This window comes from Echinops telfairi, unplaced genomic scaffold (assembly GCF_000313985.2).
Source record: "Echinops telfairi isolate 266 unplaced genomic scaffold, ASM31398v2 ScPeMD7_12;HRSCAF=54, whole genome shotgun sequence".
Classification (NCBI taxonomy): Eukaryota; Metazoa; Chordata; class Mammalia; order Afrosoricida; family Tenrecidae; genus Echinops; species Echinops telfairi.
In genome coordinates, this window is record NW_022103909.1 from 4,016,398 (window position 1) to 4,029,925 (window position 13,528).

The window sequence follows — 13,528 nt, forward strand, 5'->3', positions numbered from 1 at the left end:
GCCCAGCATCTTGGGCGCCTTGTGTGCTGGAGCGCTTGTTACTTGCCAGCCTCTTCCTTCCTGGGTCTAAAGCTTGGTCTCTTTACCTCCCGGCCGCCAGTCAACAGGGGAGCCAGATGGAGCCCGTCTGGAGGACTGATGTGGCCTCCTCCAGCCACCCGATAGAGAAGAAGACTCCCGGCTGCCTGGCATGGGACCAGCTGGGGGGGTACCCAGACATCCCCCGGCTCCTGGTGATGGATGTGCACTCCTCCTACCACAAAAGTTTGATGACCCTCAAGAGCCGGTAAGCAGGAGATCAGCTGGCTCATCCGGATCTGGGGGAACCCGTCCACGAGCAGGGTCCACGGAGCACACTGTCCCTCTCCAAGGGTCCGAGAGCACTCTCTCCAAACGTTAACAAGGACCCCGGGGTGGTGTCCTACTTCAGCAGAGGGATGCTTATGGGCATTGGGCTTGGGCCCTTCACGCTGCCTTATGGAAACCTTTGCACAAGTCCTTCCTTTACGCTTGTCTCTTGGGCTGTGCCGGAATTGCTAGCAAGTCGCAGCTTGCCCTGGGCCTGTGGGAGAGCCAGGTAGAGGAATGGCAAGATGAGGGGGACCTTGAGTCTGCTGACACCCCCGAGAGTCGAGCCTGGCCACGTTTGGCACTTTCATCTCCCCACTGTCTTCAAGAACCGGCCGTGGGAAGGACAGTCAGGGCCAATCCAACTCAGGAGGAGGCCAGGGAGGGTCCTGAAGGCCTAAGCCTGAAGATGTTGCTTTCAAGAATTCAAGGTTCTTCCAAGGGACTTTTCTAGGTCAGGAATCCCATCTGCTCCGTAGCCCCGGCCCAGTGAAAGACACCCAGCCAGGCCACCCAGAACCATAGGGAGGAGGAGGGTGGGCTGCTACTGCTGCCCTTTAGGCAGGCATTCCTGAGACAGGGGCATGGTGCATCGAAGACAGCCAGACCCGACTGTGCCCCCAGCAGGAACCAGACTTCTGCCTCTAGCCCACCTTGTGCTCATGCTGCCCTTTAGGCAGGCATTCCTGAGACAGGGGCATGGTGCATCGAAGAAAGCCAGACCCCACTGTGCCCCCAGCAGGAACCAGACTTCTGCCTCTAGCCCACCTTGTGCTCATGTTTGCTGCTGACAAGTTGGCCTGACATCCAGCAACCCTTGCACCATGGGATCTGAGACTCGTGGGGGCTTGTCAGTGGGCATACACACAGCAAAGCATACAGCAAGCCACCTGTCTCTACATGCTCCATTCAGCCACAGAGAGGACTTGCTTCCAGTTGTCTAACCATCCCTCCCTTGTAGACATGCATTCACTGCTGGCTAAGGTTCCCAGCGGACCTTCTGAGTTGCCCTCGCCAATGTGATCCCATATAGCTAGTTCTCAAGAGAGCCTAATGCTCGGGGCAGACCTTAAGACTTCAAGGGGATGCTTTTGATTTAGGTTTAAAGATTGCCTCAGAGCAATCGGTTCAGGGGTCGATCCCACCTTCATGGCTCCCTTTTGGTCTGGACCCTTCAATGAAATCTTTGATCGAAATGTTTAGTAACAGTTGCCGGGCACCATGTAGCTCTTTGGGGCTCATGGCAAAGGGGCCAGTTTCCCATGAGGCAGCTCTTCCACACAGTCTCTATTCTCTTCACTCCCCTTCATCCTCTGTTCATCCAGGCTCAGAGTCTGTAGAGTTTTCATTCACTGGTTTTTGGAAGTAGACTGCCAGGCCTTTTTCGCTAATCTGCCCGAGTCTGGAAGTATTTGCTGAAACCTGTTCAGCATCATGGCGACTCACAAGCTTCCCCTGGCAGATGGCTGGGGCCACGCTTCAGGCACCTGGCCGGGTCTCCGGCATGGGACAGTGCAAGTTCTGTTACTGAGCTACCACTGGTCCCACCTGGTGCCCGAGAGCTGGATTTGAATTTCCGAAGCGTTGCCAAGGGTGTGTGTGTGTTGACTTGTCTCTCTTAACTGGAGCGTGTGGCTATGGCAAACAGCAGCGAGAGTGACCCAAAGGACCTTGTGGCAGAAGCCAGTGGCACCGAAGTCAGCCGGGGCCACACTCCTCGGAGGTGTGGCTGGACTTGTCCAGTGGCCTGCCTCTCTGAGCTCCCTGCCTTTCCTCCATGCTCCCTGACCAGGGTCTGGCTCTGCCCAGCATCTGTGGGCTCCCAGGCCAGCCCCTTTGTTCTTCCCACATGCAAAGATACGCCTGCACACACTCCACCGGGTCCCCAGCCTGGCGTGATTTTAGTGACTCTGAAAACGCCAGGGGCTGGAGGGGACAGGATTCGCACAGCACAGCTCATCTTAGCAGCCCTCTTTCTTCCCCTCCCGCCTGGCCTCGCTGGTGCAGCCTGCCAAATTCAAAACCCCCTCCCACACCCAGGTTGCGCCCGCGTCTCAACTCTGTCTGAGCCCAAAATACTGTTCCCAGGAAAGGTACCTTCCCCTTTCCAAGGGAATTCGGTACCTTCCCCTTTCCAAGGGAATTCGGCGGAACACAGCTTTTTTTGTCCCCCAACAACTCACAAGTCTATGCAACGTAGCACATCACTGCACGTAGAAGGCGAGCCCTGCGGTCCCTAGTTGGCACCGCTGACCTGGGCACCAGGCTAGCCCTGGCGTTTTGGCACAGGGGCTCTCTTGGGCAAGCTCTCCGACACGGCCAGGACTCATGCTGCCTTCCTCAGGCACAATCTGTGTGTGCTGTGCCCTTCTGGACATACTCCGGGGCCAACCGCCAAGGTGCAGCCTCCCTTTGGCCACATGTCCCTGAGCCCCCATGAGCCCTCGTGACCACTTGCTGTGTCGTTCACCACCCCTTTGTGGCCGGTGGGCTTGTCTGTGGCCACACTGTCCAGCTCATGGTTTCACACCCAGGGCTGACTCACCCTGGCCACCCTGTGCTCCTGCTCAGACTGCCCGTGCCTGAACTGGGCAATTCTTGGTAGGGGCGAAGGATCCATGCTCCCTCGGTGGTCTGAACCCCAGAATAAACCATGGCCCTCCGAGCCCAGCAGGCCCCCTTTGCCAGAAGCCATCCCTGCTTGGTCTGACAAGTGCTGCAGAGCTGAATGTGTCCACACTGCAGGGGCTGGCCCTGCCTGGCTCAGGCTTGGGGCCCCTTTCTGCCCAGTCCGAGTGCATGCCGGCATGTGAGCGGGCTTCCAGGTACAGCGGGGCACAGCCTCTCCCAGATGGCCAGCACTGGGGACAGACGAGCGGGCTTGGTGTCTTAGGAGTAGGTAAGGTGGGCAGGAAGAACCAGGGAGGAGAAGCAAGAATGAGGGGAAGGAGGAGGAGGTATTCAGGGAAGTGCGACAAGAGGCAGGACTCAAGAAGACTGGCAGAGGCCCAGAACTGGGCAGCAACCTTGTGTTAGCAGCTCCTGTCTGGGCCTGTCCGGCCAGCACTGAGCTGGCCACCACACATGGCCAGGAGAGCTCTTGGGTGGGCTGGCAGGGCCTCAGTGCCACCTCCCCCTGTAACCGCACTAACTCTTGCAGTGCCGTGACCACCCTAAGAAAGGACAGCCAGGATGAGTCCTCAGATGAGCCAGCTGAACTTGTGTGCAGGAGGTCCAGCGAGTCCCTGCTGGGAGCCCCATGGAAGCCAGAAGCACCCGACAGTGCCAGTCCCCGCTCCATCCCTTAGCCCGTGGCTCTCACATGGGGACTTGTCACAAGTGCAGGGGCCCTCCAGGGGCACTGGGGGCTGCTGAGGGGCCTCTAGCCCCCAAACTGTACATTGTTAATAAAATAGACATTTATTTTTTAAATGTTTCATCTCCTTTCTGAAACCTTCAGCGCTCGGGTTCATTTCTGGAACCAGGCCCCAGACCCTCTGGCTCCCAGAGGTTGCCTCTGGGGCCCAGCAAGCCGAGAGGGCCACAGCTAGAGCCTGGCACAGAGGGAGCACCTGTTGTGCACTGAATACGGCCCCTTCCCCCCTAAAGGGTGTGTGGTCAATCCGGAGCCCAGTGCTTGCGGTTCCGTTTGGGGATGGGTTGTCTTTGTCCTGGTCATGACGCAGCCTGGTGTGGCGTGTGTCTTCAGGCGCTCTTTTGAGGCAAAGGGATTAAACAGGTTGGGAAGAAATGGGGTGAGAGAGATGCCAGGGAACAGGGAACCAAGAAGCTGAAGCGACGAAAACCTTCCTTGTCCAAGAGTCCCACAGAGGGAGAGAGCGTTCCCCTCCAGACAGCACTCTGATTTGGACTCCTTGCGGCCTAAACTGTGAGAAACTAAATTTCTGTTTGACGAAGCCACCCCCTTGCGGTATTTCTGTGCCTGCCAGAAGCACCAGACACCAGGTGTTAGTGAGTAGAAACCAGCTGCGTCAGTAAGTGCACTGTGGCTCACAGTGACATGTGCGTCAGGCCAGACCTGCAGGCACGCCGTAGGGTTTTCTTTTCTGGCTTCCTTTTTCCGCGCAGTTTTATTGGCATTAATTCACCCACCATACAATCCAGTGGTTCAATCACATCCGAAAGAGCTGTGCTGGCATCACCCCTGTCAGTCTTAGAACCTTGTCTTCATTCCTCTGCTCGTTGTTTTTAGCTCCCCACTTCCCCACAGCCACAGCATTTCGACGGCTGGTGTTTTGGAAGTCGATCACCAGGCTTTTCTTCCGAGGTGCCTGGGTGGGTTCAAACCTCCAACCTTTCAGTAACTCTCCAGTGAAGCAAAACAAGGACAAATAAGTAACCGACACGGAGGTGATGAGCATAAACACTCAGAGGATAAGAGCCACGGGAGACACGGGAACCAGTTGCAGCCAGACGTCACTGGCGGGGGAGACAAACGGGAGAGAATTGGAGATAGAGGGGTCCCAGATCTGGGTGGTGTGGGCTAAGCAAGCTGTCTCTGCAATAAGCCAGTCAATTCAGTGGAGAGAATTGGAGATAGAGGGGTCCCAGATCTGGGTGGTGTGGGCTAAGCAAGCTGTCTCTGCAATAAGCCAGTCAATTCAGTGATGAGACTTCTATCATTAGGTCATTCAGCTAGCCCTGCCCCAAACACGACTATCCACCAGGGCCCCCTTTCTGTCTCCACTCATCCTGCCAGACCCAGGCCGGAGACCAGGTGACTGAGCCAAGTCAATGAAGCAGTGCCTCCTCTGAAAGGGGGTCTCGGTGTCTGGAAAGCAGTGAGAGTTTGTGGGGATGGCAGACTGGGCAGTGGCTACAGGTGCTGCCCACCACTTGTCCATCGGTTTGTGTTGCTGTGATGGTTTGTGTGTTGCTGTGATGCCGGAAGCTATGTCTCTGGTATTTCAAATGCCAGCAGGGTTACTCAAAGTGAGCTTCCAGACTAAAAACAGATTAGAAGAAGGAATTGGCTGTCCGTTTTGGAGGAAGTCGCTGCTGAAAAGCTAATGCAGAGCGCTGAAACACTGTCCGATAAGGAAGGCCTCAGGGATGGTGCAGCAGGGCGGGGGCCTCGGGTCAGAGGGCCCTGGAATCGTCAGGAGCTGTGCTCTCAGAGTAGCGTTAGTCCTGGCGGCGGGAATGAGGCAAGCCTGCAGGACCTTCATTTCCGATGTGGCACAACTCAACATTTGAGACATGGCTGCACACAATCTACTAAGAAACAGAACTTGCAACCTGGAATTCATCAAAAATGAAATGGAACACATAAAGATTGATAGCCTAGGCATTGGTGAGCTGAAATGAACTGATATTTGGCCATGTTGAATCAAAAGAATTATGATTTACTATACTGGGAACGACATAGTCAAGACACCCATTCATTGCCAGAAAGGACACTGCAAGGTCTATCATGAAGTGCAATACTGCCTGTGATGGGATGACATCAAGGAAATCCAGTCGATACAACCATTACTCGGATTTAGGCAGCAACCCCAAAAGCGAGTGATGGGGAATTGAAGAATTCCACCAGTGCCCTCACTCTGACACTGACAAGGCATGCAATCAAGATGCATTGATACTATTGGCAATTGGAATGCAAAGTCAGAAACGAAGAGGAAGGAGCGGTAGTTGGAATATGTGGTCTTGGTGACAGAAACCAAGCTGCAGACTGGATGACAGAATTGTGCAAGACCAACGACTTGTTCACAGAAAATACCTTTTTCAACAAAGCAAAAGGCAACTATATCCATGGACTTCCCCAGATTTTTGGTTTCCCCAGAAACCAAATGGACTATATCTGTGGGAAGAGCCGATGGAAAAGCTCAATTTCAGCAGGTAATCTCAGGGGCGGGCTGTGGAACAGACCAATTGTTCATATGTAAGTGAGGGTTGAAGTTGAAGAAAATTAAAATAAATCCACAAGAGCCAAAATATGACCTTGAGCTTATCCCACCTGCATTTCAAGAACAGATTTGCTGCACTGAACACTAATGGCAGAAGACCTGATGCATCTGGGAAGACATCAAGAACGTCACTGTTGAAGAAAGCAAAGAGTCATTAAGACAAGAGAGAGAGGATCAAGGTGGATGACAGAAGAGACAATGAAACCGTTCTTAATCATAGAGTAGCTAAGGCAAATGGAAGAAATAATGAAATCAAAGAGCTAAACAGAAAATGTCAAAGGGCAGCTCGAGAGAAGTAAAATATTATAATGAAATGTGCCAAGACCGACATTAGAAACCCAAAAGGGATGAGAACACACTCAGCATCTCTCAAACTGAGAGGACTCATAGAAAACTTAAGCCTTGAATTGCAGTATGGAAAGACCCTATGGACAAACTAGTGAACGATGCAGGAAGCATTAAAAGAAGATGAAAAGAAGACACAGAGTCACCGTACCAAAAAGAACTAGTCGACAGTCCGCCATTTCAGGAGGTGCCATATAGCAAGAACCCATGGTGCTGGAGGAAGAAGCTCCACCCGCACTGAAAGCATCCGCCAAAACAAGGGTCCAGGAACTGATGTAAGACCTATTAAAATGTTTCAGCAAGCTGATGAGGCACAGGAAGCACTCACTCCTCTATGCCGGGAAATGTGGAAGACAGCTACTTGGCCAACTGACTAGAAGAGATCCTTCTTTATACCCATTCCAAAGAAAGGTGAGCAGAATGGTTATTATAGAACAATATCATTAAGATCACATGCAAGTAAAATTTTGCTGAAGAGCATCCAACAATGAAGGATTGCAGCAGTACATTGCAGGGAGCTGCCAGAGGTTCGGACAGCGGAACGAGACGTGGAACAAGGGATAGCATTACTGATGTCAGATGGCTCTTGGCTGAAAACAGAGAATACCAGAAAGATGCTTATTTGTGTTTTATTGACTATGCCAAGGTGACTGTGTGGATCGTAACAGACTATGAAGAGCCTTGAGCAGAATGGGAATTCCAGACACTTCACATACTCGTGTGGAACTTGTACATGGACAAGAGGCAGTTGTGCAACAGAACAAGGGATGATTATAGGGTTTAAAATCAGGAAAGGTGTGTGTCAGGGTTGTAGCCTCTCACTGTACTTACTCTATCTGTATGCACAGCAAACCATCAGAGAAGTTGGCTTATATGAATGTGGCCTTCCTCAGGATTGGAGGAAGGCTTATTAACAACCTGAGATTAATATTAATGAGTATTAATATGTTAATGAATGTTAATAAGCCTTCCTCAGGATTGGAGGAAGGCTTGTTAACAACCTGAACTATGTGGATGACACAACCTTGCTTGCTGAAAGTGAGGAAGTCTTGAAGCACTTGCTGATGAAGCTGGAGGATTGTAGCCTTCAGTGTGGATTACAACTCAGTTGTAAAGAAGACCAAAGTCCTCACAATTTAACATCCTGATCAATGCAGAAGAGACTGAAGCTGCCAAGGATTTTGTCTGGCTTGGGTCCAAATCCATGCTGGTGAAAGCAGCAGTCGAGACAAACATTGGGGAAATCTGCTGCACAGACCTCTCGAGTGTTGGAAAGCAGGGAGGTCACTCTGAGGACTAAGGGATGCCTGACCAAGCCACAGTGTGCTCAATTGCCTCATACATGAGGTACGTGTGAAAGTTGGACATTGGATACGGAGCTGACAAAGAACATTTAAAGTACTGTAGACTACCAAAGGACAAACAACACTGTCTTGGAAAATATACATCTAGAGTGCTCTTTAGAGGCAAGGAGGGTGAGACTCAGTCTTACATACTCTGCCTATGTTGTCAGAAGACACCAGTCCTTGCATTACACTTGGTAAAGCGGAGGGGCAGTGAAAAAGAGGAAGGCTCTCAGGAGATGGGTTGACACAGAGGCTGCAATAAGGGCTCCGGCATTGCAACAATTGGGAGGATGGTGCAGGAGCAGGCAGTGTTTTGTACGGTGGTGCTTCGGGTCATTATAAGTTGGAACTGACTGACGCGGTGGCACCTAACAACAGCAGCACAAGTGCTGCCTACGCACTGTTTAATATCATCGTGTCACCGGATGAGCTATGGGAAAGCACTGAGCTGGTAACGGGTGCACTACACAACGAGAAGAAAGAAACAGCGGCTGTCCTCAGAGAGCACACAGAGTGCGGAAGTCCAGGGACTGTTTCTCAGGCCCGGCATCCAGCCTTCCTCGCAGATCAAGGCTGAGCCTCCGGAAGGCCGAGGCGATGTGGAGTGTTAACCTCCCTGAGGATGCTGCCAGGAGCACGCGTTGAGTTGACGCATTGGAATTGTGGTGTTGGCAGTGGATATTGAAAATTCTGTAGACTGCCAGAAGAACAAACAAATGTGTTGAAAGACAGCCAGCCAGCATGCTCCTTAGAAGCGAAGATGGAGAAACTGCGCCTCATTTACGCTAGCCTTGTTATCAGGGGAGACACCGCGCTTGGTGAAGGGGAAGGTCGGAGAAGAAGAGGAAGTCCTTCCGTGAAATGGATCGACACAGTGGCTGCAACAACGGGCTCCACAGCACAATGGTTTGCTGAAGCAGGGCTGGGCTGTGTTTTGTTTGGTGGCCTCAAAAGTTGACGTGAGTCCTAGTCAACTCAATGACTCTTAACGATAACAGCAGCTTAAAGCATCACAAAAGTGCCTGGTACAGAAGGTGAGGGGCTCTCCTGAAGTCGGTCACACAGGGCAGCTGTGACGGGCAAGGGCGGGGCCACTCCCATTCTCCCAGAGCCCAGGCTCCTTCTCTCTGGAAGGCTCCATCCCAGTCGGATCCCGCATTTTAAAATGTCCCCACATAAAATACATTCCTCTAAATAGTTTGAGGAACCCTAGAGGCGTAGTGGTTACAAGTTGGCTGCTAACAGAAGGTCAGCAGTTTGAATCCACCAGCCATTCCTTGGAAAAAAGAGGAGACTTTCTACTCCTATGAAAAGTTACAATCTCAGAAAACCACAGGGATAGTTCCACCCTGTCTTCTAGGGCCTCTGGGAGTCAGAATCGACTCCATGGTGCTGAGTCTTAAATTATTTGAAAGGATTTTTCGTTTTTAAGCTTCACCTTGGAAATTATTCATCTATGGGGTTGTAATGAGCAGTTGGCTGTGACTTCTCCACAAGCATCGTGCACAGAGAGGAAATCTAATATACAGTATTTTATCAATGTAATGAGGGAATATTTGGAATACGAAATTTGACAGTGAATGAAACTTAACAACATTCTGTTTAATCAGCATTTCAACATAGTTGTTTTTATTTTTTATATCAAGAAAAAAAATTTTGTTTGCACCAATAACATTTGTAACGGTTCCATATGTTTCCATAGTCTCTTAGTACTGGGATTCGGTGCCTGGGGGCTAAGCCCACCGGGTGATGAAAGACTGACATGCTCCTGGCCTCTTCTAGCAGCTGCCAAGGCAAGTAGGAGGGGCCCTGGTAGCATAGGGGTTACATGCTGGGCTGCTAACCTCAAAGTCAGCTGTTCAAACCATCAGCCAGCTCTTTGGGAGAAAGACAGGGTTACAGGCCTTTCTACTCCCATAGAGTTACAGCCCTGAGTTGCAATGGGCGGGCGGTAGAGTTTGGGAGCAATGAAAATCTTTCTGACCTTCCAGAGAGCAGAGCTGTAAGTAGCAGGTGCAGCCTGTGGCAAAGTTCAAACACAGCTGCTGCTGCTGCTGCCTGTGGATGGAGCTCCTGAGGAGCTTCAGCAGCAGGAGCAGAGTAAAGAAATTGACCTGGGGCCTCCGGACCATGGTCTTAGGGAGCACCAAGGTCAATCAGATAAGATGGCCCACAAAGGCAATCTCCTACAGCCAACTTTGATGCTTAAAATTCCAACTGGAATGAAGATTGTTCAAAGAACTTGCATCTCTCCTCAGAGTACTGGTTGTCACAATGGGCACTTTAGAAACTGGGTAACTAACATGGGGAGAACAAAGGGCACGGAGTTGCTGCCTTTCCAGCTGTCCTGGGTGCATTTAATCTTAGGATCGGTGAAATGAGGGAGGATTCCCTTTGGACACGTTTTCTCTTTCCCTGAGGGGTCTGGAGAAGAGAGGGTGGGGGAAGACATTGATTATGTGACTACGGTGTGATTGTCAACAGGGCTGTGCTCCTAAAACAGTAAGTGTAGAAAATTTAACTGAAAGAGGAGGGAAGTGAATTTTTTAACATATGAAGGAGGCGGGTAGAGTGGGGGAGTGAAGTGACATCATGGCTCTATAACTCCCACCGAGTGATTGGATGGGACTCTGAACAGGGCAGAGGAGATTGGTCAGTTTTCCTTACCCATCCTGCTTATAAGGATGAGCCATCTTTGAAGAAGCAGGGAAGAGAGAAACCCCGAGGAAGAGCACATTCAAGATGCAGCAGAGGCTCCTGAGAGCAGACGCCTCACAGAGGAGCAGCCCGCAGACCCTGCCGGATGCCTTCTCCTCGTCTCGTTGGAGACTGTGGAGCTCTGGGCCACAGCCACAGCAAGGCTGAGAGACTGAGAACCGAGAGAAACACTCGGGTGCTGGCTGAGGGGACCAATGACTGTAGTCTTATTGTTTTCTGACTCTGAATCACGGTAACCTCTTAACTTTCCTAATAAACTCCCTTAACTGCAAAAAAGCGTTACAGTCCCAAAAACTCCTGGGGCCGGTCCATGGTGTTCTCCAGGGTCACTGTGAGTCAGTCGACTTGACGGCAGTGAGCATGTTTTTGTTTTCAGGCAAGTAGAGTGGCTGACAGATTCTTCACTGGCTTTGTCAACAGTGTTCAGTTCCTTGAAGACAAAAAAGGCCCAGATGGGCTGAGATGTTAAGCAAAGAAAGATGACCATCGCAGAGATGCGTGCGTGCGTGCGCGCCCGCATAACCAATCAGATCCACCACCATTCCGATGTACAGCAGTGCTGCGGAACGGCTCCTTTGCACTTCTGAGACCGTCAGTCTTGACTGGAGCAGATAGTCCGTCTTTATCTCGCACAGCATCTGATGGCCTTGAGCCACCGGCCTGGCAATTAGTAGCCCGATGCTGAGCTCCTGCTCCCTGTGCATGGATGTGTGCACACATATACGAGAGTCCCTGGGGGATGGACACAGCTAAAAGTGTGGTTACTAACTAAAAGGTTGGTGGTTTGGAGCTACCTGAGATGCCTCGGAAGAAAGACCTGGCAATTGCCCCCTGAGCAGTCACAGCTACTGCAAACCCCACGGAGCATGGTTCTTCTCTGGAGCGTGCAGTCACCAGGAGTGGGGTGACCAACTAGCAACCTGCAAGCATGGCTCCTGCCCTCCTGAGCCTGCTTTTGCCACTGTCTACCCTTGTGATGCTGTCGGCTAAGTGGTGGGCTTCTAACTGCAAAGTTGATGGTTCACCCTCATCTCCAAGGGAGAAAGGGAAGGCAGTCTGCACTGTAGGAGAGCTACAAACGCTTTGGGAACACTAGAGAGGGTCACTGCAAGTCATAATCGACACCATGGCAGAGGGCTCAGTTATAAATATACATATTTATACACGTGCACTGTGGTAGTTACCTAATCTGTTGTCAATTTGAGGCTATTAAGAGTGAAGGGGTAGTGCTTAGCCTGTCAATCAGGTCACAGCTTCATGACCTCATTTGGAGGCACTAAAGAGATAAATAGCTTGTTGGAGGCAGGACACACAGTCACTCCCTGTGAGACATTCCTGCTGAGAAGACACATGGAGCTACGCTAGAGCCCTGGAGCTGGAGGAGCCACCTGGAGACCCCTGCCAGTGCTGAGATGCTTCCACTGCCACTGGATCCACAAGGCCTTCCCACCCCCTGGCCTGTGATCTTCCTGCATTCAGTATCATTGCATGTGTTTCGTAAGTCTGAAGAGGAATTACAGAATGGTATCGGACACATGAGCTAATATTGGAATTATGGACTTGAACTGGACTTGGCTGGGCTGTTTTCTCAATATTCAATTGCTCTTAAATATAAGCTCTTTCTTATACGCATATGAGTGTCTATGAATTTGCTTCTCTACTCAACCCAGACTAACACATGCACATACAAGGAGGCTTCTAAAAGTGAGTGGAAATATGTAATTGAAAGATGATGAGCTTTTTTCCATGAACTTTTTGAAGCCCCTGCTATGTGTGTATGGAGTGTTTTTCTTGTATGTATGTGTGTGTGTGTGTGTTTTATGTGTAAAGAGAGCTTTATCTCAAGAGGTAGTTATATATAAGAAAAATATGGCAGCCCAGTCCAACTGAGGTTCATAAATCCCTCTTCAGACTCATAAAGTCACAAGCAATGATGTAGAATCCAGGAAGATCACAGGTTGGTAGGTACAAAATCTTGTGAATATAATGGGGTGGATGCATCTCCAAGGCTCTGACAGCCATTAGGGTCAGCAAGCTGTGAGAAAGGGGAGATTCCCAAGACCCTCCTTATGAGAAGGCCACGTCCACAAGAAGGCACCATCACAACATGATTGACAGGCTAGACGCCACCTCTAAACTCTTATATCAAATTAATATGAAATTATGTCACTACCACAGTCCGCACTGAAGGAATGTTGTGGTCACCCCTGTCAGGTCTGCCCTGACTCACAGCCACCCTGGGTAAAAGGTCCTTCAGAAGACAGTCCAGCTCATCGGCTCCATTTTCAATAAATGTTCTGATGTCCTCCGTTAGCTTCCAGGTATATGGGTCCTTCATTAACTCATCTTCACTCAAGGGCTCAGAAAAAGCCATCTTGGTATGGAGACACTTTTTGGCCTAGCCTCTCAAGGCCCACGGCCAAGAAGTCCTCCACATTTGAGGTCAATTCATGTAGCTCTGCATCCTAAACAGCATACACACCCCGTGCTCCCCCACCAGGATGACCTCAAGTTCAACCGCCTCTGGGAAGTAGCTGGATGCCAGGGTGCCCAGCACGGCCATCTTCTCCGGCTCTGCCAGCACACCAGCCCGTCCTCCCCGGTATGCTTGAACTGAGAGCCATACTCGCTCTGAGACCCCACAGTCGCCACAGTCCCCCAGGAGGGGCAGGCGAGCCCCAGAATTCTTCTTCACATGGTCAGACCACTCCTTCAGGGTGGCCGCACTGCTCACAAGCTCTCGGCCTGGGCGCTGTGCATACTCGCTAACTTCTCTCTCTTGCTCCTCTTCTGGTTGGAGGGGTTTCTCTCGTGCAGGCGGCTCCCCATCTCTCGCAGCTCAGG

At 51.1% G+C, this 13,528-nt stretch overlaps 1 protein-coding gene across 1 annotated transcript in view; it reads left to right on the forward strand.

Annotated features, from left to right (window-relative positions):
• FAM186B (family with sequence similarity 186 member B) overlaps positions 1–3,756 on the forward strand; it is a 22,995-nt gene extending 19,239 nt beyond the window's left edge. Inside the window, exons 7-8 of the mRNA XM_045287227.1 lie at positions 101–286; positions 3,509–3,756. Of these exons, the coding sequence (XP_045143162.1) occupies positions 101–286; positions 3,509–3,656 (334 nt within the window). The 3' untranslated portion in view covers positions 3,657–3,756. The remainder of the gene's footprint in view (positions 1–100; positions 287–3,508) is intronic.
• The last annotated feature ends 9,772 nt before the right edge of the window (positions 3,757–13,528 follow it).